Source organism: Vicia villosa, linkage group LG2 (assembly GCF_029867415.1).
Source record: "Vicia villosa cultivar HV-30 ecotype Madison, WI linkage group LG2, Vvil1.0, whole genome shotgun sequence".
Taxonomy (NCBI): Eukaryota; Viridiplantae; Streptophyta; class Magnoliopsida; order Fabales; family Fabaceae; genus Vicia; species Vicia villosa.
In genome coordinates this window covers 179,613,380-179,640,181 of record NC_081181.1, presented here as the reverse complement: position 1 = coordinate 179,640,181, position 26,802 = coordinate 179,613,380, and the positions used below count along the sequence as shown (strand labels likewise).

General features: G+C 35.4%; 3 protein-coding genes across 9 annotated transcripts in view; 2 read left to right on the top strand and 1 right to left on the bottom strand.

Moving 5' to 3' along the window:
- LOC131653133 (uncharacterized) overlaps window positions 1-14,014 on the top strand; it is a 45,492-nt gene extending 31,478 nt beyond the window's left edge. For all 7 annotated transcript variants that reach the window (XM_058923203.1, XM_058923204.1, XM_058923205.1 and 4 more), the window contains 15 exons: window positions 559-675; window positions 840-1,113; window positions 8,501-8,614; window positions 8,685-8,768; window positions 9,128-9,178; window positions 9,262-9,441; window positions 9,522-9,850; window positions 9,940-10,296; window positions 10,391-10,454; window positions 11,729-11,875; window positions 12,214-12,318; window positions 12,403-12,513; window positions 12,596-12,700; window positions 12,841-12,910; window positions 13,040-14,014. In XM_058923203.1, coding sequence (XP_058779186.1) covers window positions 559-675; window positions 840-1,113; window positions 8,501-8,614; window positions 8,685-8,768; window positions 9,128-9,178; window positions 9,262-9,441; window positions 9,522-9,850; window positions 9,940-10,296; window positions 10,391-10,454; window positions 11,729-11,875; window positions 12,214-12,318; window positions 12,403-12,513; window positions 12,596-12,700; window positions 12,841-12,910; window positions 13,040-13,746 — 2,815 coding nt within the window. In that variant the 3' untranslated portion in view covers window positions 13,747-14,014. The remainder of the gene's footprint in view (window positions 1-558; window positions 676-839; window positions 1,114-8,500; window positions 8,615-8,684; window positions 8,769-9,127; window positions 9,179-9,261; window positions 9,442-9,521; window positions 9,851-9,939; window positions 10,297-10,390; window positions 10,455-11,728; window positions 11,876-12,213; window positions 12,319-12,402; window positions 12,514-12,595; window positions 12,701-12,840; window positions 12,911-13,039) is intronic.
- Window positions 14,015-19,550: 5,536 nt separating this feature from the next.
- On the top strand, window positions 19,551-20,351 carry LOC131650765 (uncharacterized). Its single transcript, XM_058920472.1, has one exon. It carries the CDS (start codon window positions 19,551-19,553, stop codon window positions 20,349-20,351), a length of 801 nt encoding a protein of 266 aa, XP_058776455.1.
- A 3,210-nt stretch (window positions 20,352-23,561) lies between these two features.
- LOC131653132 (oxalate--CoA ligase) lies at window positions 23,562-26,510 on the bottom strand. The gene is made up of 4 exons (XM_058923202.1): window positions 26,175-26,510; window positions 25,005-26,073; window positions 24,410-24,513; window positions 23,562-23,972 (listed from the first exon to the last, which is right to left on the bottom strand). The coding sequence occupies exons 1-4, from the start codon at window positions 26,376-26,378 to the stop codon at window positions 23,784-23,786; spliced, it is 1,566 nt and encodes a 521-aa protein (XP_058779185.1). The 5' UTR covers window positions 26,379-26,510; the 3' UTR covers window positions 23,562-23,783.
- Window positions 26,511-26,802: the final 292 nt, after the last annotated feature.

The window sequence follows — 26,802 nt, the reverse complement described above, 5'->3', positions numbered from 1 at the left end:
GTCCCCGGTTTCCTTTGGACCCATAGCTCGCCCGATTTTGGGAAAAGCTTAGTTCACTAGGTTCTCCATTCTTTCCCCCCGACTTCATGTTTTTCTATCTTATTTTGTTGTTGAGACTTTTATTTCATCCAATGTATGACTCTTAATAATCTGATTACTTTGACAAACCAACTTCAAAGGAAACAACAAACCTGTTAATTTCACAATACTCCCCCTTAAGATGGTAAGTGGATATACAATATTCCCAACTTGCAAATAAGATCTTGATGTCACATGGAGGGAGGTTTTTTGGTTTATACATCTGTCTATGGAGATGTAAATAGTATGTGAATGCTCCCTATTCTCTATTTAATATTTAAGTCAACCTTTGTAAATAGTATGAGCCCACTTTACCAAAATGAGTTAATATAAGGATAAGGGTATTGGCTCTAATTAAAAACTATTATTTTTCCTCGTCCTAGTTTCTTTTGGGATGACGGGTTTGTCGAGAGAAACACACAGGTGTTTGTACTTTTGTCATTTCTTCTAGTTCCTGAATGATGGGTAAATATGTTGCAGATATGTGATCAGTAATGCCTGCAGCAAGGAAATAATTTATAAACAGAAGGGCACTGATGTAACATTTTATCTAGGAATAGGAGAACATGCTCATCTTCACTGGACTGATACGAGCAGGTATGTATTTCATTATCTCGGACAAATACAGTTGCTGTTGCCACCACTAATAAACAAGATTGCATTCTGGCATTGTTTTTCATATTTTTTCCACCTGTTTTTTCTTTTCTCTGTCTTGTTCCCCCCTTAATTAAAACTAAATTATTTTAAAATATGTGATGCAGGGAGCTGCTTGTTTCAGTTTGTTATAATGAAACAGGATGGCAGTGGTCTGGCAGCTTTTTACCAGATCATCTGGGTGATACACAACTGAAAATGAGAAATTTTGTTTTTGGCACTTCAAGCATGATACGAGTTGAAGTTCAAAATGCTGACATATCAATGGGAGATGAAAAGATAGTTGGAAACATCAAGGGAAACTCAGGGACCAACTTGCTTCTCTTGTCTGATGATGATACAGGATATATGCCATACAGAATTGACAATTTCTCAAAAGAGGTCTGTCTGTAGTTTCTCACTTGCATTACTGTATTAATTTTTATTCTAAAGGCTTCTGCTCCTTGAAGGGTTGCTGATTTTATTTGGATGGTTTCATTTATTTATGTGTTAATCTTAAGCATCTTGTTTTTCAACTTTCTCTATATTTTCACCAAAATGCATTTTACATTAGAATATAAAAATTCAAAACTGAATTTTTAAGTTTACAGTTTTAGCTTTTTATTTTATTTGGCAACATACCCTAAGAACTTATAGTTTCTTCCCGAGTAGAAATAAACTCAGTATAAATAATGTTAAGTTAAAAATTGAAAACATTGTGTGCAACTGTTAAAATATCTTATAAAATCTTTTATACTATATTTGAGCATCAAACAAGATATAGTGGGATCGCTTTAGTTTTAAAATTTGATTCTTGATTTTCCTATCTATTTAGGATTGAGTCAATGTATCCTATTGTTAAGAGTCCTACATCAGACAATATATGATATGAACATGTGTTTATAAGTGGGGACAATCCTCACCCTACAAGCAGGCTTTGTAGGGTTTAGTTAGGATCAACCCAAATTCTGAGATGGTATCAAAGCCTATTTTAGATCTATTGTTGGGCTTCTCGCATCGTCCACGCTTCGAACTCATTGAGGCTATATATTGTCCGATGTGGGACTCTTGACACATAAATAGGGATTAATATTTAGTCTTTTTATTTATATTTTTTATAAAGTATTAATTTATCAATAATATTCAACGTCCTTATTATTTTCTATGCCCCTTTTATCTAGTCCAAAGACTTCAACAAGTCTCGTATTTTGTGGAAAGAAATGAATATTAGGGAAATGCTTGAGTTACAAAGCACTCAAGTGATCTCATTATATACAATCAAGAGGGTAATTACATGATTAAGATTGAAGCTATTTCCTAGGTACACGTATGTAATTTACAAGGCATAGATTCCTAGACCCCTAGATACATGAATAGGCACTTAAATTATATTTCCAATAATTCCAATAATTGGAATAATTCCACTAATTCCAACACTCCCCCTCAAGTTGGTTAATGGATATCAATCATTCCCAACTTGCAAGTCAATTGATTGAAACGATCAGGTGGCAAACCCTTTGTCAACATATCTGCTAGTTGATGTCCAGAAGGAATATAGGATGTAGCTATTAAACCACTATCTAGTTTTTCCTTAATGAAATGGCGGTCAATTTCTATATGTTTTGTCCTGTCATGCTGAACAGGATTATGAGCAATACTTATTGCTGACTTGTTATCACATAACAACTTCATAGGCCCTTCACATTGTATTTTCAGATCATTTAGAATGATCTTTATCCAGAGTAATTCACAGATTCCTTGCGCCAAAGCCTGAAATTCTGCTTCAGCACTTGATCGAGCCACTACATTTTGTTTCTTACTTCTCCATGTGACAAGATTTCCACACAAGAGGGTGCAAAATCCCGAAGTGGATCTTCTATCACTTATCGATCCTGCATAATCAGCATCGATGTAGGCTTCTATAGTTAAGTTTCCGCCTCTTTTGAACAATAGTCCTCTTCCCGGAGTAGTTTTGAGGTATTGTAAAATGCGATCAACCGCTTGTAAGTGTCGCATCCTTGGGTCATGCATAAATTGGCTCACCACACTGACTGCATACGCCAAGTCAGGTCTAGTGTGTGCCAGGTAAATCAACTTCCCAACCAATCTTTGATATTGGATTTTGTCAACTTTGGCACTCTCTTCTTCAAGGCTCAACTTGTGGTTTTGCTCTATAGGAACACTTGAAGGTTTGCATCCTAATTTCCCTGTTTCCTGCAAGAGATCGAGTACATACTTCCTCTGAGAAATGAAAATGCCTTGATTCGAGTAGGCAACCTCAATTCCCAAGAAGTATTTGAGTTGTCCAAGGTCCTTCATTTCAAATTCTACCGATAGTTTTTCCTGTAGCAATTGTCTCTCTATCAAGTCATCTCCTGTAATAATATCATCAACATAGACAAGGAGGATAGTTAATTTTCCTTTTTGTGAGTGCTTGAAAAAAAGAGTGTGATCTCCTTGGCTCTGCTTGTAACCTAAGTATACCATTGCTTTTGTGAATCGTCCAAACCATGCCCTAGGAGATTGTTTTAGTCCATATAAGGCTTTCCTTAATCGACACACCTTATTGGATCCACATGTAGGGCCAAACCCAGGTGGGATCTCCATGTATACTTCTTCTTCTAAGTCTCCATGCAAGAATGCATTTTTGACATCAAATTGATGCAATTCCCATCCGGAGTGAGCAGCAAGAGATAATAATATCATAACAGTGTTCATTTTTGCAACTGGAGCGAAGGTTTCTTCATAATCTATGCCATAAGTCTGTGTGTATCCTTTGGCCACTAGTCTAGCTTTGTATCGATCAAGTGATCCATCTGACTTGTGTTTTACTGTATAGATCCACTTGCAGCCAACTGGTTTCTTGTCTTTGTGTCTCTCAACAATCTCCCAAGTTCCATTTCTTTCAAGGGCCTTCATCTCCTCATTCATAGCTTGGACCCAATTTTGATCTTTCAATGCCTCTTGAACAGATGATGGAATAATCACAGAGTCAACTGCAGAAATAAAATTCTGATGCTGCAAAGAAAGATTTTTTGTGGAGACAAACTGGGAAATAGGATACTTAGCACAAGATCTTTTCTCTTTTCTTAAAGCAATAGGCAAATCATCTTTATCAGTGTTACAATTTTCAGAACTTTTAAACTCAGTAATAGGTGGGTTAATTTCAGTACTTACCTCTGGTTCAAGTGATTGAGGCTGTTTCTGGAGTAGGTCGAGTTTACTTCTTCTCTGGTACACCAAGGTTGGTTCGCCAACCTTAGTTTTTCTGGGAAGGGTTGAAGGTGATGATGATTCTTCCAACGAAGGAGGATCCGAACCAGAAGTGGATGACTCTAAGGTAGGAACTAAGGGCTCGGACTCTGGTGAGGGTATAGAATTAGGACTCGAAGTGGGAGACTCTTGTAGATCTAGAAACACAGACTCGGACTCAGATTCCAAATCACTAGAATTCTCCCCCTGAAGCTGAGGGTGAGTGAAGTAAGACACATTTTCATGAAACGTGACATCTTTGGAGACAAAGTGCCTACGACTAGGAGGATGGTAGCATTTGTATCCTTGTTTATTGGGAGCGTAACCAACAAAGACACATCTGACTGCACGAGGGTCCAACTTACTTCGATTTTGTTTGTGAATATGGACAAATGTTATACAACCAAACCCTCGTGGCTCAAGTTTTGAAACATGAACCGAGGGAAACTGATCAGACAGAAACTGAACAGGACTGATATTACCTAACAGACGAGATGGGACTCGATTAATCAAGTAGGCAGCAGTCAATACTGCTTCCCCCCAATAGGATTTGGGAACAGACATTTGAAAGAGAAGAGCTCGAGTAACTTCAAGTAAGTGACGATTTTTTCTTTCTGCGACACCATTTTGTTGAGGTGTGTCAACACATGTAAATTCTTGGAGTATTCCATGTTCACTCGAAAATTTTGACAAGACATGATTTGTATATTCTGTGCCATTATCAGAGCGAAGTCTCTTAATGCTTTGTCCAAACTGGGTGTGCACCATATGATAAAATTTAATAAACAGTTGTGGGACTTCAGATTTGTCCTTCATCAAAAAAATCCAAGTGACTCTAGTACAATCATCAATAAACGTAATAAACCATTTTGCACCAGTAACATTAGAATTGGGTGCGGGTCCCCAAACATCAGAGTGAATAAGATTAAAAGGTTCAGTACTTTTATTGCAACTAGGAAGAAAAGAAACCCGATGATGTTTAGCAAACTGACATATATCACAGTTAAATGATTCGACTGCATGATATAAAAATAAAGTTGGAAACATAGACTTAATTAACGAAAATGGGGGCTGTCCAAGACGTTTATGGAGAAGCCAAATTTGTGCGGCAGATGGGGAAGACTCAGACTTTAAGCAAGAGGACAACACCTTCGGACCATCAGTTTTTCCAGAGATGTAGTACAACCCTTCCTTTTCCTCACATGCCCCAATCACCCGATCCGTTGGAAGATCCTGAAAGACACCATAAGAGGAAAAAAGAGTTACTTTACAGTTATGATCACGGGCAAGTTTATGAGCAGATATAAGATTGTGAGAGAGTTTTGGAACATGCAGCACATTTTTCAATTCAAGAAATGGCTGCAATTGAACATTGCCAGAACCCTCAATGCGAGCAAATGAACCATTAGCAACTGTAATACATCTATTGCTTGTAGAGGGAGTATAAGAAGAGAATAGTGTGGAGTCAGGTGTCATATGGTCAGTGGCACCAGAATCAAGAAGCCAAGCATCTTTGGGAATAGTACCATAGATGCTAAAAGAACGAGAGCATAAACCCTTACCAGTCATTACTAGAGAACAAGATCCAGAGGGCTTACTGAGAGATTCGAGTAGGGACTTCAACCGATTCAAATCATCCGTACTGATAAGAGAGTCATTTTCCACTGTTTTGGAGTTTCCTGTGTCGGGAGACATTGTGGCAGCATGGGCTTGGCTTTGATGTATACCTTTGAAGCCTCCAGAGCGGTTGAGAACATGATTTTTCCCATGTAACTTGAAGCACCGGTCCTTTGTATGACCTGTCCTTTTGCAGTGGTCGTAATAACGATCATCTCTACCGGTCTTACTGGCGGGTTGCTTTCCTGCTATGTTGGCAACAAGGGCAGTACCTTCAGAAGGTTTGTTACCAAGCATGACGTCACGACGACTTTCTTCTCCCCGCACAATGGAGAAAACCTCAGCAAGTGGAGGAAGACGATCCTTGCCTAAAATTTGCACTCTAATGGGGTCATAATCAGAATTCAATCCAGCCAAGAACTCAAAGATTCGATCGGTTTCAATACAAGTATTCAAAGCAATCGTGTCATTGGCGGTTTCCATCTTGAGAGTTTGGTATTGATCCAACTCAATCCAATAACCTTTCATAGTGGCAAAATACTCAGAGACAGTCATGGTTCCTTGTTTAGTATTGAAGATCTTGTTCTTTAGATCAAAGCGGGCAGAGAGGTCCTGTTTCTTAGAGTATGTTTGCATCAGATTCTCCCAAATATCTCGTGCAGTAGGAAGAAACATATACTGACTACTAATTTCTGGAATCATACTATTCCACATCCATGACATGATGAGTGAGTCTTCATTGTCCCAAAGAGTGAAGCCGGGATCGGTGGCAGGGAGTGGGTCACCTTCAATGTGGTTCAATTTTCCCCGACCTTTCAAATTTGCACGCATGAACTGGGCCCAACTGAAATAATTCTTCCCATTGAGTCGATGACTTTGATGCAGAGTTGGTAGCGAGTTAGCCGTCATGAGGTTTGATGATTCAACAAGAGGTGGTGGGGGTGGTGGAGGATTTTGGACACCACCATTATCATTCTCTACCTCCATCTCAATAAGTCAGATTGCTGTAAGTTGGAAAAAGAAAGACAGCAACAGTATCGCACAAACAAGCCAAAGAGAACTCAAAAAATAAAGATTCGGAAATCAGAGAATAGAACTCTAAAACAGATCGAGAGAAGGTCAATCAACAATTTGTAACAAAGGAGGGTGGCGAAAAAAAAGGTCGTAGGGAGGCGTGTAAACCACAAGCGCTGGGACGGAAAGAAAAGGGTGGCGGCGAGTGGCGGCGAGTGGGGCAGCGGATGGTGGTGAGATTTTAAAGGGTGGGTCGGAATGTTGTGGTGAGTTTGATGGTGTGGGTGGTGAGGTGGGTGGAGCAACGTAGAGAGGTGGATAAGATAATTTCTAGAAAGGGGAAAGAGAAGACAAAAAACGTTGCAATGAAGGCAACAGGGAAAAAAAAAAGAGAAAAAAAAAATTAGGGCTGCAATGAAGGCAGCAGTTAACCTGCTCTTGATACCATGTGGAAAGAAATGAATATTAGGGAAATGCTTGAGTTACAAAGCACTCAAGTGATCTCATTATATACAATCAAGAGAGTAATTACATGATTAAGATTGAAGCTATTTCCTAGGTACACGTATGTAATTTACAAGGCATAGATTCCTAGACCCCTAGATACATGAATAGGCACTTAAATTATATTTCCAATAATTCCAATAATTGGAATAATTCCACTAATTCCAACACATTTTAACAAACCTGGGTCTATTATGCAGTATGATTGAGGGGGGAAAGAGTGAGATGTCAACCAGAAGATTGAAGTGGAGGGAATTAAATGGAAGATTTTCTTCAGGGGCGATGTGCACAAAATATTATTACACAAATTAATTAGTGGTACCAACCTAGTTGAGATAACTTGCTCTAGTAATGCCCTCGATACCCTTTTTTGTTTAAAAAATAAAATTATTTAGTGGTAAAAATTCAACAAGAGAGTAAACTTATTGTATGGAAATGGGAAATTTTCAATAAATGAGAGACTAGACAAGCTGAGATTGAATTAGTAATACAGCGCTCATAGTAGGCCTAACTCAATTTCAAAAGCAAGCTCACAAGGTGACAATTGCTCTCCAGTCTTATGAGTTTTATTTTGGCTATTGGTTATGGAATCTCAACATCACCCACCCACATGACCATAATTAGATCAGGCAAGTTAGAAATAAACCACTAGCGAAAAAACTGGGCTATCCCTCATTGTAGATCTTGTGATTTGGGCTTTACACCTCTTAATCCTAAAAACTAACTCTAGAGATGAGGACCACTCAAGTCTTATAAGGACTACTTTGAACATATTTCAAGTGGTTGTGAGATCTCAACACCCTTCTCAGGCCGTATATTGTTCATATGGAGCGTGGATAAATACGGGTTGAATAACAAATAGTTTTACTTAAAAACATATCTTGGACCATTTTCTAGTTGACGCAGAATTCCAACAGTAGAGATTAGAGATGCTGGTAGAATATTGACTAGAGTGATTTAGGCTGTACAGAGAAGACTTGAAGAAGCATAGTAACGAACAAGAGTAAACTGGATGGTGAATAGTCCAATACTTATCGATAGATGGAGACCAAAGAGAACCAATGGCCAAACCGTTATAAAATTGATGCACTGCTGAATACAGAAGTCCACATGGACAATTAATACCCTAGTAAAAGTTGAACTGTTAATAAACATTTTTTATAAAATATTTTTTGTAGTTTATAACATTAATCGAAATATCTCTCCATCTATTTCCTTGACTGAACATTTATTGTTGTTTGACAAATGTCACTTTATTTTGCTATAGTGATGAATTATGAGTGTGCTTGCATTGCTTACCTTATACTGTTCCAAAAGTCGTATAATAATAGAGCACTGACATCACTTTCTATTCTTAATCAATTTGTAACTGAATTTTTTTGATTTTCTTGCTACTTTCTAGATATTGCGAATATATCAGCAGAGGTGTGAAATTTTTGACTCGGTCATTCACTCCTATGGTTCTATCCCTTACACCTGGGACGAGCCCTGCCATCCTCATCGTCTTGTTGTGGAGGTAAAAAAATTTAGTACAATGAAAACCCGCATATGACTTGAGTTAACACTGTTTGTTAACAACATGGAAGGTACCTGGAGAACGAGTTTTGGGGTGGTATACTCTTGACGATGCTAAAGAATATATGCCAGTCTACTTGCCATCAACCTCTGAGGTACAACATTTTACATTTTCCAAGATAAGAAAAACTGTTTACACGTGTTGCAGATATACTTAGGGAGGAAAGATTTGATACAATAATATCCTAATTGATACTACTAATAAAAACAATAGATATTAAATAATAATAATAAAACAACATCTCAACAACAATAACTAATTTGTTTGAATAGAAAATTCTAAACCTAACGAGTTTTGCTTAATGGGCCACATACTACAAAATGAAAATAATTATAAATGTTACTATTTACGATCTATTATTTACAAGTTACAACATTAATAGGAGTTTATATTTAGAGTACAAATCTGGATTCCATGGTAATCTAATGTTGCTTATGTAAACGATGATTCCAGAAGCCAGAGAGGACTTTCTTTGTATCAGTTCATGCAGAGGGAGCAACGAAGGTGACTCTAGTAATTTTAGTTCATATATCTGACTTGAAAAGTCACAACTCTCACCTTCGTGGTTAATTTTTTCTTTCTATCAGGTCCTTAGTATTCTTGATTCAAATTATCATAGTTTTAATGAACTGAAGAAATCAAATGCTCCAAATGCTACAAAGAGAAGGTTATATGATCATAGTCAAGTTAGACCTGCAGAATATAGAGAGAAGATATCAATTTCTATTCCATATATTGGGATTTCCTTGATTAATTCATACCCACAAGTAATTGAACAATGAACTTTCAGATTTGATACTCTTCTATCTCCTTAATGTTTATTAATAATATACTTTCATTTCTGTAGGAGTTGCTCTTTGCCTGTATTCAAGATATACAAATCAGCCTAATGCAAAATTTGGATCGCCAAAGGCTTTCCATGCGGATATCATTCATACAGATTGATAACCAGTTGCGCTCTACTCCATATCCAGTTATGTTGTCTTTCGATGGTGGATATAGGTCCTGCCAAGTTGACTATATGAAATCTAGGGATGATGTCACAAGATCAAGAATCGAAAAATCAAATCAAATGAATTTCTGCAGCACCTCCTCTATTCCTGTTTTCTCCCTAGAAATATCTAAGTGGAAGAAGAAAGACATAATCTTTCTTTCGTTTGAGTACATAAAATTGAGGTTTTTATCTAAGTTGTCCACATCTTTATAGTTTACTGGTGTTTATAGTTTACTAATACTTTTTGGTGTTTATGTACTTGTGCTTGCAGGATGGCAGATTTCCATCTTGAGATTGAACAAGAAGTCATATTAAGCTTATTTGAGTTCTTTACAAATATCTCTTCGGAGGTGCAGTATGGAATCAGACCATCTTCAAATCAATATTATGGGGCATTGCTAAAGGATTCATCGTCAGTTGTTCAAACTAGTGAAAATTTAAGATTGAATGCTGACCAAAGTCCACTAGGATTTGCTCCTGTAGTTGATGCAAAATCTAAGAAAAGTGCACCATTGCCTTCTATCATTCCAATTGGAGCCCCATGGCAGGAAATTTATCTGTTAGCCAGAACCCAGAAGAAAATTTATATTGAAATGTTTGAATTGGCACCAATCAAATTGACTTTAAGGTCACCTGCTCATTCTTATATTTACTCTAACTACAGTTTTGGTTGATAATGTATTGTATTTAAAGACTTACTAACATAATTTATACAATTCCAGTTTTTCCAGTGCACCTTGGATGCTTCGCAATAGAATACTCACATCAAAGGAATTTCTTATCCATGTAAGCAATATTTCCTTTTTCTTAAAATTGTTGATTCTAGTTTAGGGGTGTTCATGGTTCATGAAATGCACTGAATCAAACCACATTTATGGTTCGGTTTAGTTTACAATAACCACTTCAATAAAAATGCACTTAATTACTGAAATGGTTTCAATTCAATTTTAAATTAGTTTAAAATCCGTTTGTATTTATAAACTAGTTTATAATCGGTTTGCATTATAAACCAATTTTATATTTTGAACTCTTTTAAAACCAATTTTTTAATTTCATAAAAAATCATTTTTTTTAAATTAAACAAATTTTTTTTACAGAGAGTTGAAGTTGAACTGTAATTTGTTGGTTACAAACTAGAACCTTTTATGCGCCTGGCATATAATATGGCTTCAGTGTGGAAGAGAGGTTTGGAGGGTTTTGACAACTCATTCAACAATAATTTATATAATTTATGTTGTTATAATATTCTAAAAATTAAAAATATATTAATTATAAACATTCATTTATTATTTTATACAAAAATACAATCTCAAAAATTGTTAAAGATTTCTCTATTTTTTCTTTAAATTCCCTTTCTCAAAGTCTTATGTTCTCCTCCCCTCCAAATTCTGAAATAAAGCTTAATTCCCTTTAAATACTTGTGTAAATTTCAATTCATAAGCATAGCTAGCAAGTACGATAATTAAAATTTTAAATCACATTTCAAATACTTAGATAAATTTAAATTCATTCTTAAGTATAACTTCACAATAGCATAAGTAAATAAGTAAAGTCATACAAACTCATAACTCAACTCTAAAACAAGAGAAGTTATATGATGAGTGATTCATCCCAATTTTACCAAAATAAGATTCTGTGCATACTGTTAATCGCTGAGGGTAAGCACAATTGCAATATTGTGGGACCTACTACCATGAGTGTAATCACAAAGCGGCCGCCTGGAGCCATCACGAGTGCTCGCCTCTGTGTACTAAGGAGAAATTTCTAACCAACTGTCTACGTGACACTTCCACAAATCTCTTTTTCTTTCTTTCATAAACTCTCCAAAGCTTGGGCTTATCATGCTTAAAGCCCACTAAAGTGTCACCCTCTATTGGAGTGGGCTTATCAGTCTGAGTTCAATTTCTATCCAATTCAGTCAGTGCAGTGGAAGGGTTCAATTCTATACACCCATTTAATTGTCATTTTTTAATGCTTTAAAAGTTGCTAAGATATAATTGGACAGCCAAATCCCTAAAAAAGTGGTTTGTTTTTTAACATATGATTATATATATTTACAGAGAGGTCTCATGGCGCTTGCTGATGTTGAGGGAGCAAATATTTATCTGAAGGATTTAACTATTGCGCATCACATGGCTAGTTGGGAATCCATTCTAGAGATTCTAATTAGGCATTACAACCGTCAACTACTTCATGAGACTTACAAGGTAACGGGTTAATTTGGATCACAAACTTTTTCTGTTTCCTCATTTGACATGCTAGAAATGTTAAGTAGGTATCAATACCCGAAGTTATCTTATTTCAATTGTCTATCTCGATTCTTAGTAATTTTCGTTCTTCATCATTTCTAAGGTGTTAAACATGTCTTTTAAATGATCAATGTCCATTAATCTTATTTCATATTGTATAACAGGATAGCACCAGACATAATGAACGGATCTTCATTACTTTTTTAATTACTTTTGTACATAGTGCATTGCCCTTAAACAACCCAATGTAACATCTGTATAACCACAATGTATCTTTTTTTAATCTAAATCTGTAGTTGTTTGGTTCGGCCGGTGTCATTGGTAATCCCTTGGGTTTTGCAAGGAGCATGGGGCACGGTATTAGAGATTTCTTGTCTGTGCCTACCAATAACATTATGCAGGTAAAAAGCTTTAGGGTGGCCCTTCAAATATATTTACTCTACTGATGGAACAATTTTGTTAAGCCTTATTCATTTAATTTGCAGAGCCCTACTGGACTTATTATGGGCATGGCTGAAGGCACCACTAGTCTTTTCAGTAACACTCTCTATGCTATAAGTGATGCAGCTTCTCAATTCAGTAAAGTTGCACGCAAGGTGTTTCTTGCTTCTATGTAATTGTAGTTTGATCTATAAGTTTACTTTGTTTTTAATCTTTGCTAGCCTTTTCTATTTCCAGGGTATTGTTGCATTTACATATGATGACCAAATAGCTTCAAGGATGGAAAAACAACAGGCATCTGTAGCTTCTGATAGTAAAGGCGTAATTAATGAAGTCTTGGAGGTATGTAATTGTCACAAGATGTGTTTTTATTGATTCACGTAACCGCCCACGGTGCACCTCACTGCCTGCATTTTTTTTCAGCATGATGCAAATTGTTTCTATGTATATTAAGCTGTTTTGCTCACTTATGTTATTTACAGGGACTCACTGGTCTTCTTCAGTCTCCTATAAGAGGAGCTGAGAAGCATGGTCTTCCAGGTGTTCTGTCAGGTGAATCAATGTGAATGAATTGTTTTGGTCTCTTCCTTATAATTTTGAGGTGGTAATTATTGTCAGAGATGATCTTAGTTTTTGCTTGTTTACTGATTGTGCTTTCTTTTTCATGTTTCTTTAATGTAGGAGTTGCATTAGGGATCACAGGACTTGTGGCAAAACCTGCAGCTAGTATACTAGAGGTTACTGGCAAAACTGCTCAAAGTATTAGAAACCGTAGCAAACCCAATCAATTAAGATCACACTGCTTTAGGGTTCGGCTTCCACGGCCACTTTACCATGAGCTTCCTTTGAGACCTTATTCATGGGATGAAGCAGTTGGGGCATCAGTCCTTATGGAGGCTGATGATGGCTTGAAGTTCAAAGACGAGAAGTTAGTGGCTTGCAAAGCCCTTAAAGAAGCAGGTAAGTTTGTTGTCTTAACAGAGAGATGTATAATGACTGTTTTCAGTCCAAGTTTGATAAACTTGGGCAAGCCTGACTTCTCCGGCATTCCCGCAAATTTGGAGTGGATGATTGAATGGGAGATTGGATTGGAGAGTATAATACATGCTGATTGTGCTCAAGGGGTTATTCACATTGTTGGTAGTAGACCAGACTCGTCATTTATGCATAATAATCAGCATTCTTTGAAAAGGGGCGGTAGCAGCAGAACAAGACCTGTGCGTTGGAACCAATATCCAACTCATCTCCCCCTTCCACAAACAGACTTAGAACTAGCATGTGAGGATGATGCATCCAACTTATTACAGATTTTACTGTCTGGTATAGAAAAAGGGAAAGGCAGAGCTTGGGACTGTGGGCGGATCTTGCATCGAGCTAATATGAAGTAGGACACAGTTTAATTATCCCTCCCTTTTGAAACAGTACAGCCATTAATTGGAATTATCAAGGAACACGCTTTGGTCTTCTTGATCCAAAATGAAAGAACACGAGGGAAATTTTTAGTTAGTAATTCAACATTTTTTAGGAAAGAGGATACTGTATTCTTTTCCTTGTACCTTGTACATTTATGTATATCCTCCTTGTTGTCATTTTGATTTTTGTAAATATCAGTTTGTAACTAGATTATTATTGTTATTCAATTGCTTTTTTGTTCAAGAGTAATTTTGTAATTTATAATAACAATTAGTATTTAAAATTAAATGTTCCTATTCTTAAATTAACTATTTTATAAGTATTATCTAATAATTGGCCAAATGTATTATTTTAGACAATTTTTCAACACACGGTCACACCCCATGGCCTACTTACGCACCACCGAATAGACAAAATTGTCTTCGTGCTTTCGTAGATGCATATCTGGAAACACTCCTTTTTTAAAAAAATTGGTTTTTTTCGTAGATGTATCTACGGAATCTTCCGTAGATACATCTACGGAAAATTTCATAAATTTCACTATGTTTCAACGATCAAATTTAATTAATTTGGGATTTTCCCAATTAATTGGAAACATCTCAAATTAAATTACAAATTAAAATTTTAAATTCTCAATTAAGTAGGAAAATTTTTTTGTAGTTACATCTACGAAATTGTTTCTCAATTAATTGACAAAAATCTTCCGTAGTTATATCTACGGAAAAGTTTGATGGAGTTTGATTAATTGGAAAAATCTTAAATTTTTAATTAATTGGGACAAATATTTCGTAGTTATATCTACGGAAAGGTTTGATGAGTTTTGTCAATTGAGTGTTCAGTAAATGCATCTACGGAATTTAGGATTTTTTCAATTAATTGTGAAAATCTCAAATTTCAATATGTTTTATATGCTTTCGTAGATGCATCTATGGAAGGAAGCAAATTTTTTTAAAATATGGGGTGCTTTTGGATGTGCATATACGAGAACAGATGGCAAAATTGAAATTTTGCGTGGTGTATAAGAGATCCATAGGGTGGGTTGAGAAACTTTTTTATTTTATATAGTTTATACAAATGTTTTGAAAATCGGACCGGAGATTGAACCATTGAAGCTTCTGGTTTAAAGTTTAATTATTCACCCGATTAATAATATAAAATTAATTTTTGATAGAATGTCACACATAGTCATACATTCACATCTTAATAAAATAAATGTTTTAAAAATTATTTACAAACTTAATACAACAATAGTGATAATATATATAATAACACAAATTTAATAAAATAAATATTTTAAAAATTATTTACAAATTTAATACAACAATATCGATAGTATATATAATAACACAATATGATTGTACACTTTATTTAAAAATAGTTTAAAAAATTAAAGAATTACAATAAAATAAATTAAACTAATTGAAACCAAAATAAATTAATAGAACATAGTAATTAAAATAAAGTTTAAATAATTAAGAATACCTAAATTAAAATAAACTATACATAATACTTAATTAAATAACAAACATATAATGGAGTGTGGTCGAAAGAAAAACTATAACGGAGTGGTAAAACTTAGAAACTTGTATGTTTGTAATAAAAACATGAAATTCTTTTTTGAGATTGGAGAATGTATGTTAAATTTTGATATTTTGATATTAATTTTTCTTAAAACATTAAAGGTCAATTTGGCGATTTTTTTATGAACCGGAAGGTTTTACAAAACCACCTCCGGTTCTATGGTTTGAATGATTTTGGAAGAATCAATTCGGTTTTTCTGGTTTTACTTCGATTTTAATCTACTGGCGATTTTAAAAAATTGACTCAATCGAATTCATCTCCAATTCACGGTCCAACTAGTTGATCCGACTGGTTCTATCCCGTTTTTAAATCATATTGGTCTATACAGTTCACAAATTACTGTCATCATAATTTTTTTATTATAATCCTAAGTAGTAAAGGCTGAGGTGTGGGTAAATCTCAAGTAATTCTAAGTAAATTGGTCAGATTCCGGTAAATTTTGTTAAATAATAAATTTTAAGTTTATGAAATAAGCAGTGATTGAATGGAGTGAAAGATGTTCTTATTTTTAAATGGTCTAGATTATCACATTTTATTTATTTCCCATTAGGCAATGACAACGGGGCTGGTTGGAGACAGTTTTTATCTTTCCCAAACCCAAATTGACAGTTTTTATTTTTCCCAAACTCAAATTCAAATCTCCGAACAATCCCCGTTCCCCGCCCCAAATCTAAACGGGATGAAGAATTAAACCCAAACCCGTCCCAAATAGGTTCGGGTATCCCCGCCCCGCCACCATCTATTTAGTAAAATCAATTTTTTTAATTGAAATATTTATTTTTTCCAAAATCAAATTACATTATAAATGATAAAATAAAATGATCTCAAAATATTCTATAGATACATTTCAAATATTTTAAATAATAATGTATATAATGAAATAAAGAGGGCGGGTTCAGGGTGGATATTAGTGTCCTCATTACCCGATCTGTTCCCATATTTTTTAATCGGGAAATACTCAAATCCGAACTCAAATTCAGTTAAAGCAAGTTTTCCCTATTAACTTCGGGGCGCGTTGGGGTGGATACCCGCGGGTATGAATTTTGTTACCATGTCTATTTCATATTACATTAAAATTAATAAATTAAAGTATATTTAGTGTATATATAAATTCAAAGTTATCATAATAACAACTCTAGACACGTGTCATCATGATAACAATTTTTTGTAAAACCCTAATTTTAATATTTAATATTTTATCTCTACAATAAAAATAATAATAATAAATATAATAAAAATATTAATAAACATAATAGTATAATATTGACTCACCATTATTAATTATTATTATTATATAATATACATAATAAACAATAATAAAATATTTAGTTAATACTAATAATAAAACATAATAATAATAATAGTTAAAATAATAATAATATTATCAATAATAATAATAATAATAATAATAATAATAATAATAATAATAATAATAATAATAATAATAATAATAATAATAATAATAATATAGTATCCAGCTAACACTTTTTAAAATTATTATATAAAATTTCATCTTAAATATTTAAAATAACTCAATTAATAATAATAATAATAATAATAATAATAATAACATACATAATAAATAATAATAAAATTTAATAAAAATAATAGTTATAATAATATATTATTCAGCTCCTGAAACCGTTTATGGTATTTGGGAGCACCGGAACAAAACCTGCTTTGGCAAGATTGTGGAATCTACCTTCACTATCAACAATATCATTGCTTGTATTAGTAGTCGTGGCTGGTACTGCAATGATCTCAAGCCACACATTGCAACCTTGATGACTAACTAGTTGCTTCTGATTTTTCTTTGTATGTTTAGTTTGGTCATGTTTTGCTGATTTCGGGATCCTATGGATCATTGTACTTCATGCCTATTTTGGATTAATAAAGTATCTTTATTCCAAAAAAATATATATATATTATTCAGCTAACACTTTTTTAAAAAATAAAATAAAATAATTATATAAAATTTCATCGCTAAATATTTTAAAAAAAATCAATTAATAATTTATTATAATGCAAATTCATTTATTAAAACATTTTGAATTTTATAATTTATATAGAAAAATCATATATGCGTTAAAAGTCAAGGACAATCACTCAAATATGTTAGAGTATATCTACCACAATTATTTTTCTCTCATGAACAACTATATGTTTTCATATCAAGGGCTACTTCAAAGAAAGGCTTAAAAATATTGATGACTAATAATGGATGTGAAAGTATAGATACAACATAAAATGTAGTTTACAAAGAAGTATTTAATAAAAAATAGCACGTGAGCTTTGCTAGGGTTTAGCTGGAAGATGTCTATCATTGAGCCGGTGAATCCGCCGACACCACCACTTGAACCACCACTTGATCTGTCAAAAGTCAGCAATATTTCTTACAGGAATATTGTAACAGGAGAGGATAATACTACTATGCAGGACAAGGGAGAGGATATGCATGAGGAAACATGGGAGGATGAAATTGAGGGCGTGTTGAATGGGATCAAAGTCAAAGAGTATCAGATTGGTGGATATGATTGCCCACAAATTATATTGTCAAACCATGAGAAGAAGAGAATCCAACGACCATGGAGGCGTGGTGTGATTGTCAAATTATCGGGTAGGAGAATTGGCTAGAAAATAGATTGAAACAAATGTGGGTGAGGGAAAGGATTATCAACATAATAAACTTGAGTCATGACTATTATTTGGTAGCCTTTACTCATGAAGAAGACAAGAGTGCGGCACAGTTTGATGGATCATGGTTTATTTATGACCATTATCTAACTGTGAAGGAATGGACACCTAATTTTCATCCGGAGAATGAGAACATTATCAATGTTTTGGATTAGAATATTAGGTCTTCTGATCGAATACTATGATCCAAAAGTGCTTAATGTGATTGGTGATTTGGCTGGAAGAATGATTAAGGTGGATATAAACACGTTACAAAGAGAGCGAGGAAAATATGCAAAAATCTGTGTTGAAGTGAATATATCAAAGCATGTGCTTGCAATGTTTTCCACCAATGAGAGCAGTTACAAGATAGAATATGAGGGGCTTTATATGCTATGTTTAAGATGTGGAAAGTTTGGCCATTATAAAGATGGTTGTAAGGAGAATAATACAGATAAGGAGGTTATGGAAAGAGTTGCTAATGGAGTCGGGGCAGCTGATGATGTTGGGGCTGATGAAAATAATAACATGTTAAAGGAGCAGGATATGCGAAGATTAGTTGAAGGGCCGTGGCAAGTGGTGAAAAATAACCTGCGTGTCATGACGGTGCTGGAGATGAAGAAGAGGCTACCGGTGAACAATAATTGGGGAGGAAGATCGGGTTCCCGATTTGCATCACTGATAGGTGACGTGGCAGAAACTAGTGGAACAAAAAAGGAATGTAATAAGGAGAAACTGATAGAAATATAAAATAATGAAGAAATAATTGTGGAAGATATAGTGGGAGACAATAGAAATGATGAGAATTTAATAGGGGATAAAGGAGTGGCAGACAAAACAAATGAGTGGGAAGTGATATTGTCGGATGGAGGAATGACAACCAATAAGGAGGAAATCAATAACATTGATGGGAGTGTTAGGGAGAATATTCCAGGATGCTAGGTGGAGGGAAAAAAGTCAGAAGTAATAAAAAAAGATAAAGGGAGACATCTGGAAAAAAATGGAAGAAGTCGGAGAGCAAATCAATTGGCAACACGTGGTAATATATGATCAATGGAAAAAAAGGTTGAGTCAATGAAAAGGACAATTGAAAGTAATTATGAGAAAATAAAAGTACAGATTTATTGGATAACAGACACGTCAATGTGCAAAATGAAATTCCTGTTCCAAAATTTTCCTTTGAGTTGAGTATGAATCTTAATATGGTACGGGGAAGGCTATTGTAGAGGAAGTGAAAGGTGATGTGTGAAGGAGGAGGCGTTATGCATAATAAGGATGGAAATATAATTACTATTCATAACACTACAAGATGCCCAGATATATTACTTAAAAATGATTCATTTGAAGAGGCCCTTGATATAGAGAAGCTTGAAACTTCTACAAAATAAGGATGGAAGTATTGCAGATAATGAGGTGGATGATGAAGTTGTTGAAGAGACACTTGAAGGGAGGAAAGGAGTAATGTAGGGGTGCATGTGTCCTATTTCTTTTATTATTTTAAATGATAGGAAGCCCTAATATAATTATGAGGAACTGTAGAGGAGCGGCGGGGAAAGATTTTTTTAGGTTTAGTAAATACTACATAGATATTTACAAGTCAGAAATTTATGTTCTTATGGTAATAAGATGTGACCCAATGAATTTTCAAAATCCATTTAAAAAATTGGGTTTCCAAAAATGCATATCAGTGGTAAAAATAGGTTATGTGGGAGGAATCATAGTGGCTTGTAAGGAAGATAAACTGAAGATAGTGTTAGTAAGTAAATGGGGTCAGTTTATTCATATGCAAGTTAAGAATGATAAAGGCCAAGAATGGATTTTTACAATGGTGTATGCAAGTCCTGATGAGCATAACAGAAAGCATTTGTGGGAGATTATGAGATTGACATATGCAACAATGGATATGCCGTGGCTTGTAGTTGGATACTTTAACGACATTGCATATGCAAATGAAAAGAAAGGAGGTGGGCAAGTTTCAGCTCGCAAATGCAGTATTTTTGGAGAAAATATGGAAGCTGGCAATCTGTCGGATCTTGGAGCTAAAGGCTCTAATTATACTTGGGGAGGACCTATTTATCACGGTGGACAAAGAATATATGAGAGACTGGATGAAGTCATTAGAAATGAGGAATGGAGATTAGCTTTCTCTGAGGCTCATGTTAAAATTTTAACTCGAGTTGATTTCTCACATCATCACCCAATTAAGATTTCCCTAAGCTTTTGCAATTATGGAAGGGTTGCCAAATCATTTCGTTTTGAGAGTGCATGGATGTTAGAGGAGAATTATATGGATAGACTTCAAGGATTTTGGAATAATAATGAATAGCTGATACAAAATCTTAAAAGAATCCAGTGTGATGCCAAATATTGAAAAGATTGTTGCATTCAACATGTTCAAATGGCCAAGAAAGGTTTGATGGCACGGTTGGATGGTATTCAGCGGAGCATTCAATTCAAAGAAGAAACTTAAATAGAGGTTTGACCAGCCTGGAGAAAAGGTTGCAGGTGGATTTGAAAAATAATTTACGTCAAGAGGAAATCATGTGGTTCCAGAGGTCAAGGGCAAAGTGGCTGGTGGATGGCGTTCGAAACACCAAATATTATCACCAAAAATCAATCAATAGAAGATAAAAGAATATAATTATTATGATAAAAGATGATAATGGAGGATGGGTCGAAGATAGTGATCAGATTAAAAGGCTTGTAAACGAATCGTATCAAAAGTTGTTTTCTATTGGTGGCAAGTGGAATAGTTGGAAACAAACCGCAATTTTTTTAAGCCTCTTTCAGAGGAAGTATTAGTAAAGATGGGTGCAAAGGTGTGCAATGAAGAGATTAGGAAATCTATGATTGATATGAAGCCATGGAAAGCCCCTGGCCTTGATGGCTTTCCGGCGGGTTTTTACCAAAAGTCGTGGGGAGTTGTTGGTGAAACAGGTTGTTAGTTTGTGAGCAAGATATAGGATAATCCAAGGAAGATTGAGCATATAAATAAAACTGATATATGCTTAGTACCTAAAGTTGAAAACCCCACCATGGTATCTCAATTTAGACTAATTTCTCTTTGTAACACTATTTATAAGTCGTTGAGCAAGATAGTTGTAGAAAGACTCAAGGATCATATGGATAAGCTTATATCTCTATACCAAACTGGATTTGTTCCTGAAAGACTTATTCATGAAAATATAATCATTTCAAAGGAGGCCATGCATACAATGGATAAAATGAAAGGTAGAGCAAAAGCTTTTGCTATAAAGGTAGACTTTTCGAAAGCATACGACAAGTTGAGTTAGGAGTTTATATGGCGGACGTTGCAGGAAATTCAGATTCTGGAGAGTTTGATGAAGGTGATAATGCATTCAGTGACAAGTGTCGAAAAAAATTTTAACTGGAACGACACACGAAATGAGTTTCTTAGAACTCAAAGAGGGATTAGACAAGGTGATCCAAGGTCACCCTATCTTTTTGTGCTCTGTATGGACAAATTGTCTCATCTAATTGAAGAAGAAGTTGAGAACAAAAGGTGGAGAGGCATTAGGCTTAGAAAGCAAGATATTGTAGATGACCTAATAAGTTTTGGGGAGGCTACTGAAAAACAACTGCAGTATGTTCTAGAGACACTTGATAGGTTATGTGGCATGTCTGGGCAAGAAATTAGCCAAGAGAAAACAAGCATATTATTTTCCAGCAATGTGAGTAGGAACTTGAAAAACAAATTGTAGAAGGCTTGTAAGTTTAGACATACTATGAATTTTGGTAGGTATATTGGGGTGCCTCTAAGTGGCAAGAGGCTGAAGAAAGAAGAGTTCCAGTATATTGTTGATCAAGTACCAAGTAAGCTGAATTGTTGGAAGAGGAACAGTCTGGCCCTTGCTGGTAGAATTACGCTCGCAAAAAGTGTTATTGAGGCAATTCCCTTGTATCTTATGATGACAAGCAAAGTTCCAAAATCTTGTATTGATGCTATTCATGGTCTTCAAAGAAGGTTTGTTTGAGGAGATACCAGATAAAAAGGTAAGGCAACCTAGTTCTTCATACACTAATGTGACAAAATCAGAGTAGAACAAACTGAATTCAAACTAAAGTTGAAAAATCCATAGTAAAACAAACTGAAATTAGACCCAAGGCCAATAGAACCCCATTGGCTCTCCGTGTATTTAACCCAAGACCTTCACTAGGGACGACCACCGGAATCAATTGGACTCTAGTATATTTAAGCTAAGACTTCTACTAAAGGCGGTTTATTGGAATCATTGGGCTTTCTGAATTATTTAAGCCAAGATACCTACACAAGGCAACCTCAAGTACTCATTAGGATCTCAAAGTTATTTAACCCAAGACCTCCATAAAGAGTGTTGGCCGAAACCTTCAAGCTCTTTGTGCTTAAACGACAAGGCTCTTAGAAAAGCGCTAAAATTGGACTTTCGAGCTCCCCGTGCATAAGTTCAAATCCCTTAAAAAAACGCAAAGCATAAACAAGTTTGGCTCTCCGGTCGAACTTTATGACTACAAAAAGACTCATCAAAACTTGACGATATAGCTGAAGCAACAATAACGAAATGAATGGGGAAGCCCAAAACAAACAGAAGTGTGCCTTCAAAGAAGATTTATAATAAAACGGAAGCAAACTCTAAAGATAAGTCGAGCTATATGAGGCTTTTGAAGAAGTCGAAAGATCCCACTTTGAAACAAGGATAACTTCGGTTAGAGAGCTAGTTCAATCATAAGCTAAGTAATTGCCTCCGCCCAAACAATAAGCTCGTAACACATTTGAACGAGAAAGGGATGCCGTATAGTCCACACCCCGATGACTTTCTCCTTAAGCATCTCGCCCCTACAGATCTCATGCTTGAGGAGTTATGTACATTTTGAGAAATCGCAATTTGAAATTTGATCGTGTATAACGGTTCATTTTTTCGAATGAGTTTCTTCTGTAGCATCTTCCCCCTACGGACCTTATGCTTGGGAGTCCGTGTACTTCCTGAAAAATTAAGATGATATATTGAAATTGAGATTTGGTCAAATGATATAGTCGAAATATCTGGGATAGGACATCCCTTAAATATCTCGTCCCTTTAAGCCTCGTGCTTGGAGGCTACGTACATCTCAAAAAATTACAATGCACAAAATTAAAGTCTGAACGAATGATATAGTCGAAATATTCGAGAAACTACAAACAAACATTTTGGAGCATTTACAAAGCCATGAATGATTATTATGCTGAATAATGACATTCATGACCTTGTCTCATATCCCTTAGTAGAGAAACCAATATATAAAAGAGGCCATAAACACGGAGAGAAAGCGACATAAATTGTTAAGCTAAAAAGTCACCCAATAACTCTCTTGTAGTTGTGGCTCTATCTGAGCGATTTCAAATACATTATTTAGTTAATGTATTTAAAAAGAAATTTTTTCTTATAAATGAGATCGGAGGTAGTATAATTGATGTTGTCACAATGGAGCTGCTCTCCCCCCTCTAATTAGAAAAATGTAACAGGATCCCATTCCTTAAAATACTAGCAAAAAAGAGTAGTATTGAATAAATCAAAATTTAATTATTTTATAATATAAAATATACATAAATATCATATCAAACAAACGGCCAACAAACTATGCCGCTGATCATAAAAATGAACACTCTACTGCCCACTCATAGTTGCATAAATATCATCCTCCAACCCTTTATTGATCAAATATCTAAGCTTCAAAAGCTAGGGACTTATTAAAAAAAACAAAAAGCTAGGGAGTTGATAGTTCAAGCTTTAGAAATAAAGTGTTCTGCTACAAGACGACGCAAAATCTTGCCAGTAGCTGTCTTGGGCAAAGAATCAGTAATGAAAACCTTTTTGGGGACTTTAAAAGCTGTGAGATTCTTCTTGCAAAATGTTAGCACCTCTTCAGCATCAATGGTTGACCCTTCTCTTGGTATGATTGCACAATGTATCTGTTCAAAGATAACAAGAGTTTAACAACACAACTTGAATGTAAGCATAAAAGACAGGGTGGGGTATATGGTGTGACATCGGGAAGTTTTCAGATCAATTTGGCTTTTAGGTACATTAAATATTACCCTGAATGTAGGGCCTCACTTAGGAATAGTAGATGATCACATTCACACACATCGCAGTCATCAACCTATGCAAAATGAATGTATGCAATGCAACCAAGTTGGCTTCTCTCTATTCTTGTGAATTATAAACAACTTTGTATTAATATTATAACTAAATTTTAGCTTTTTGGATTAATCGAATAATTAAATTGTAATGCGTAGTATATTTTATTTGTAAGCATCCTAGATATTGAAAGATGTACAACACATGTGAGAACAAACATTATACGAGAAAAAGACAAATTTCCAAACAATTGATAAAAAAGACAAACCTCTTCCCCATATTTCTGATCTGGCACTCCAAAAGCAACGGCTTGAGCTACGTCAGGATGTGTTAGAAGAACAGCATCCACTTCAATTGGTGATATTTTCTCTCCTAAAAAATGCATAAAATAATTAAAATAGAATAAAATTATAAAATAAATTAATTGACACTAATTCAATTGAGAAAAAATTATTTTAGTACACTATCTTTAACCTCAATCTAATTCTTAGTAAAAATTTGAAATATGGCAACAAAAAAAAAAAATTCAGTCAGACTCAGAATCAGACATAGTAGGAGAGACAAAAGTCTGATTTAGACTTTGCGGAAGGAATCTAAATGAAATCATGCTCTTTACACAACTCCTAATTACGACACAAAAAGAACAACCCATAATAACCACAACAACAAAACACGCTATGAATGGTTAATTTAATATAGCAATTTTTCTAACTACTTTCTCCCTAACGTGTCTGCCAAATCAAAAACTACTATTAAACATCGTTGTCACTAGACAATAACATCAGCAACCTTTTCAAATTACCAATTGTTCTACGGCACGTTATATCGAAATGTTAATAAGTGTTCTAAGAACAATAACTTACCTCCTCTGTTAATGAGCTCTTTAATCCGACCCACAAGAGACAAATACCCATCAGAATCAAAGAAACCAATATCCCCAGTGTGAAACCAACCATACAAAAACGCTGCCGTATTAGCAGCCTCATTATTCTTATAACCTTTGGTAACATTTTCTCCTCTAATACAAACTTCACCATTAACCCCAGCCTCCAGAACCTTACCCGACTCATCAAGTATAGCCATTTCTTGACCCACGGGCTTCCCAACCGACCCAGCTTTGTGGGGCCCATCTTCTGGCAAAGGATTCGAACTCATCAAATGAGTAGCCTCTGTCATAGCATAAGCCTCCAAAACTGGTGCGCCAAAAGATTCCTCTAAACGACTTAGAATAACCGGTGCCAATGAAGCGCTACAGCTTCTAATAAACCGGAGCTTCGGGTAAACAGGTTCGGGGTTATTTTGGTGGCGATCTAGTATGATCTGGTGTATGGTAGGTACTGCTGTGTACCATGTCGCATTGTATTGAATCATGTCTTTCCAGAACGTTGTGGCTGAGAATCTCCCCGCCGCCGGTAACGCCACCGCAGCCCCAGCACCGAGTGAACTCAGTAACCCAGCGATTAAACCATGAACATGGAAAAGTGGAAGCACGATCAGGGTTGAATCTGACTCAGTGAGTCGGTAAACCGATTGGATGTTTCTCACAGACGAAACGAGATTGTGTTGAGTCAGCGGAACTCCCTTGGGACGACTCGTGGTACCTGATGTGTGAAGAAAAAGTGCCACGTCGGATGGTTCGTTAACGAGTTTCGCGACCGAGTTTCCTGAGTCAGATTTTGCACCTGAATCGGGATGGTTCAGGGAGATTGTAAGCTTGGTTTCTTCTTCAGTTTTTGTGAGAGAAGCCGAGCCGAGAGGAATTTTGAGTTTCGAAGCTGCCTCTTGCGCCGGCTTGTTACCTTCTAACGGCGTTAACAGAAGCTTCGATTCGGAGTCAGATAAATAAAATTCAAATTCTTCCGCTGTATAAGCTGCATTCAACGGCGCCGCCGTGGCTCGGATTCGAATAACAGCCAAAAACAATATAACATACTGAAACAGAGAAATTTTCAAAATAGCAATAAATTAATAAATATTAACAAATTAATAATAAAATTGAATATAAATTATAATGAATCTGAATAAAAAGGAACCTCGACGGTGTTGGCGAAAGTGAGAGCAACGACGTCGTTTGGTTTGATTCCGGAAGCGATGAGATGATCTGCGGCGGATTCGACTAATTCATGGAGATGAGAATGAGTGAGGTCGAATTTGCCGGCGAGGGAGATGGCGCGGCGAGAGGGGAATGTTTTGGCGACGGATTGGAGTAAACCGGTGAGGGTGGTTGCGGTTTCCATTGTTGATTTTTTTTGGATGAAATTGGTGGGTGATGAAAAGAGATTGTGATGAATGGATGATGAGGGTATGGAGTCGTGTAATATTTATAGGAACGTGGATGGACAAGGATTGAGTGATTGACTTTCTCTCTAACCATTCCTTCTGATCTTTTTCTTTTTATTTTTTTAAATACATCAAAGGTACATATCGTCTGCCAATGTGGATCGTGGTGGCGGTGGCATATAGAGAAAAAGTTACTATACGTTACGTGGAATATTTTTTTGAGGGGTCACGTAGAAGTTTATTTATGCCTAATTTTGTTGTATGACACGTCATATTATTTATTGATATTACAAGAAAATCGTGTCATGATATTTTTATGAGGTCTGAATAAACAAATACAAAAATTTGTTAAAATAGATTTAGTAATAAATAATAACACGA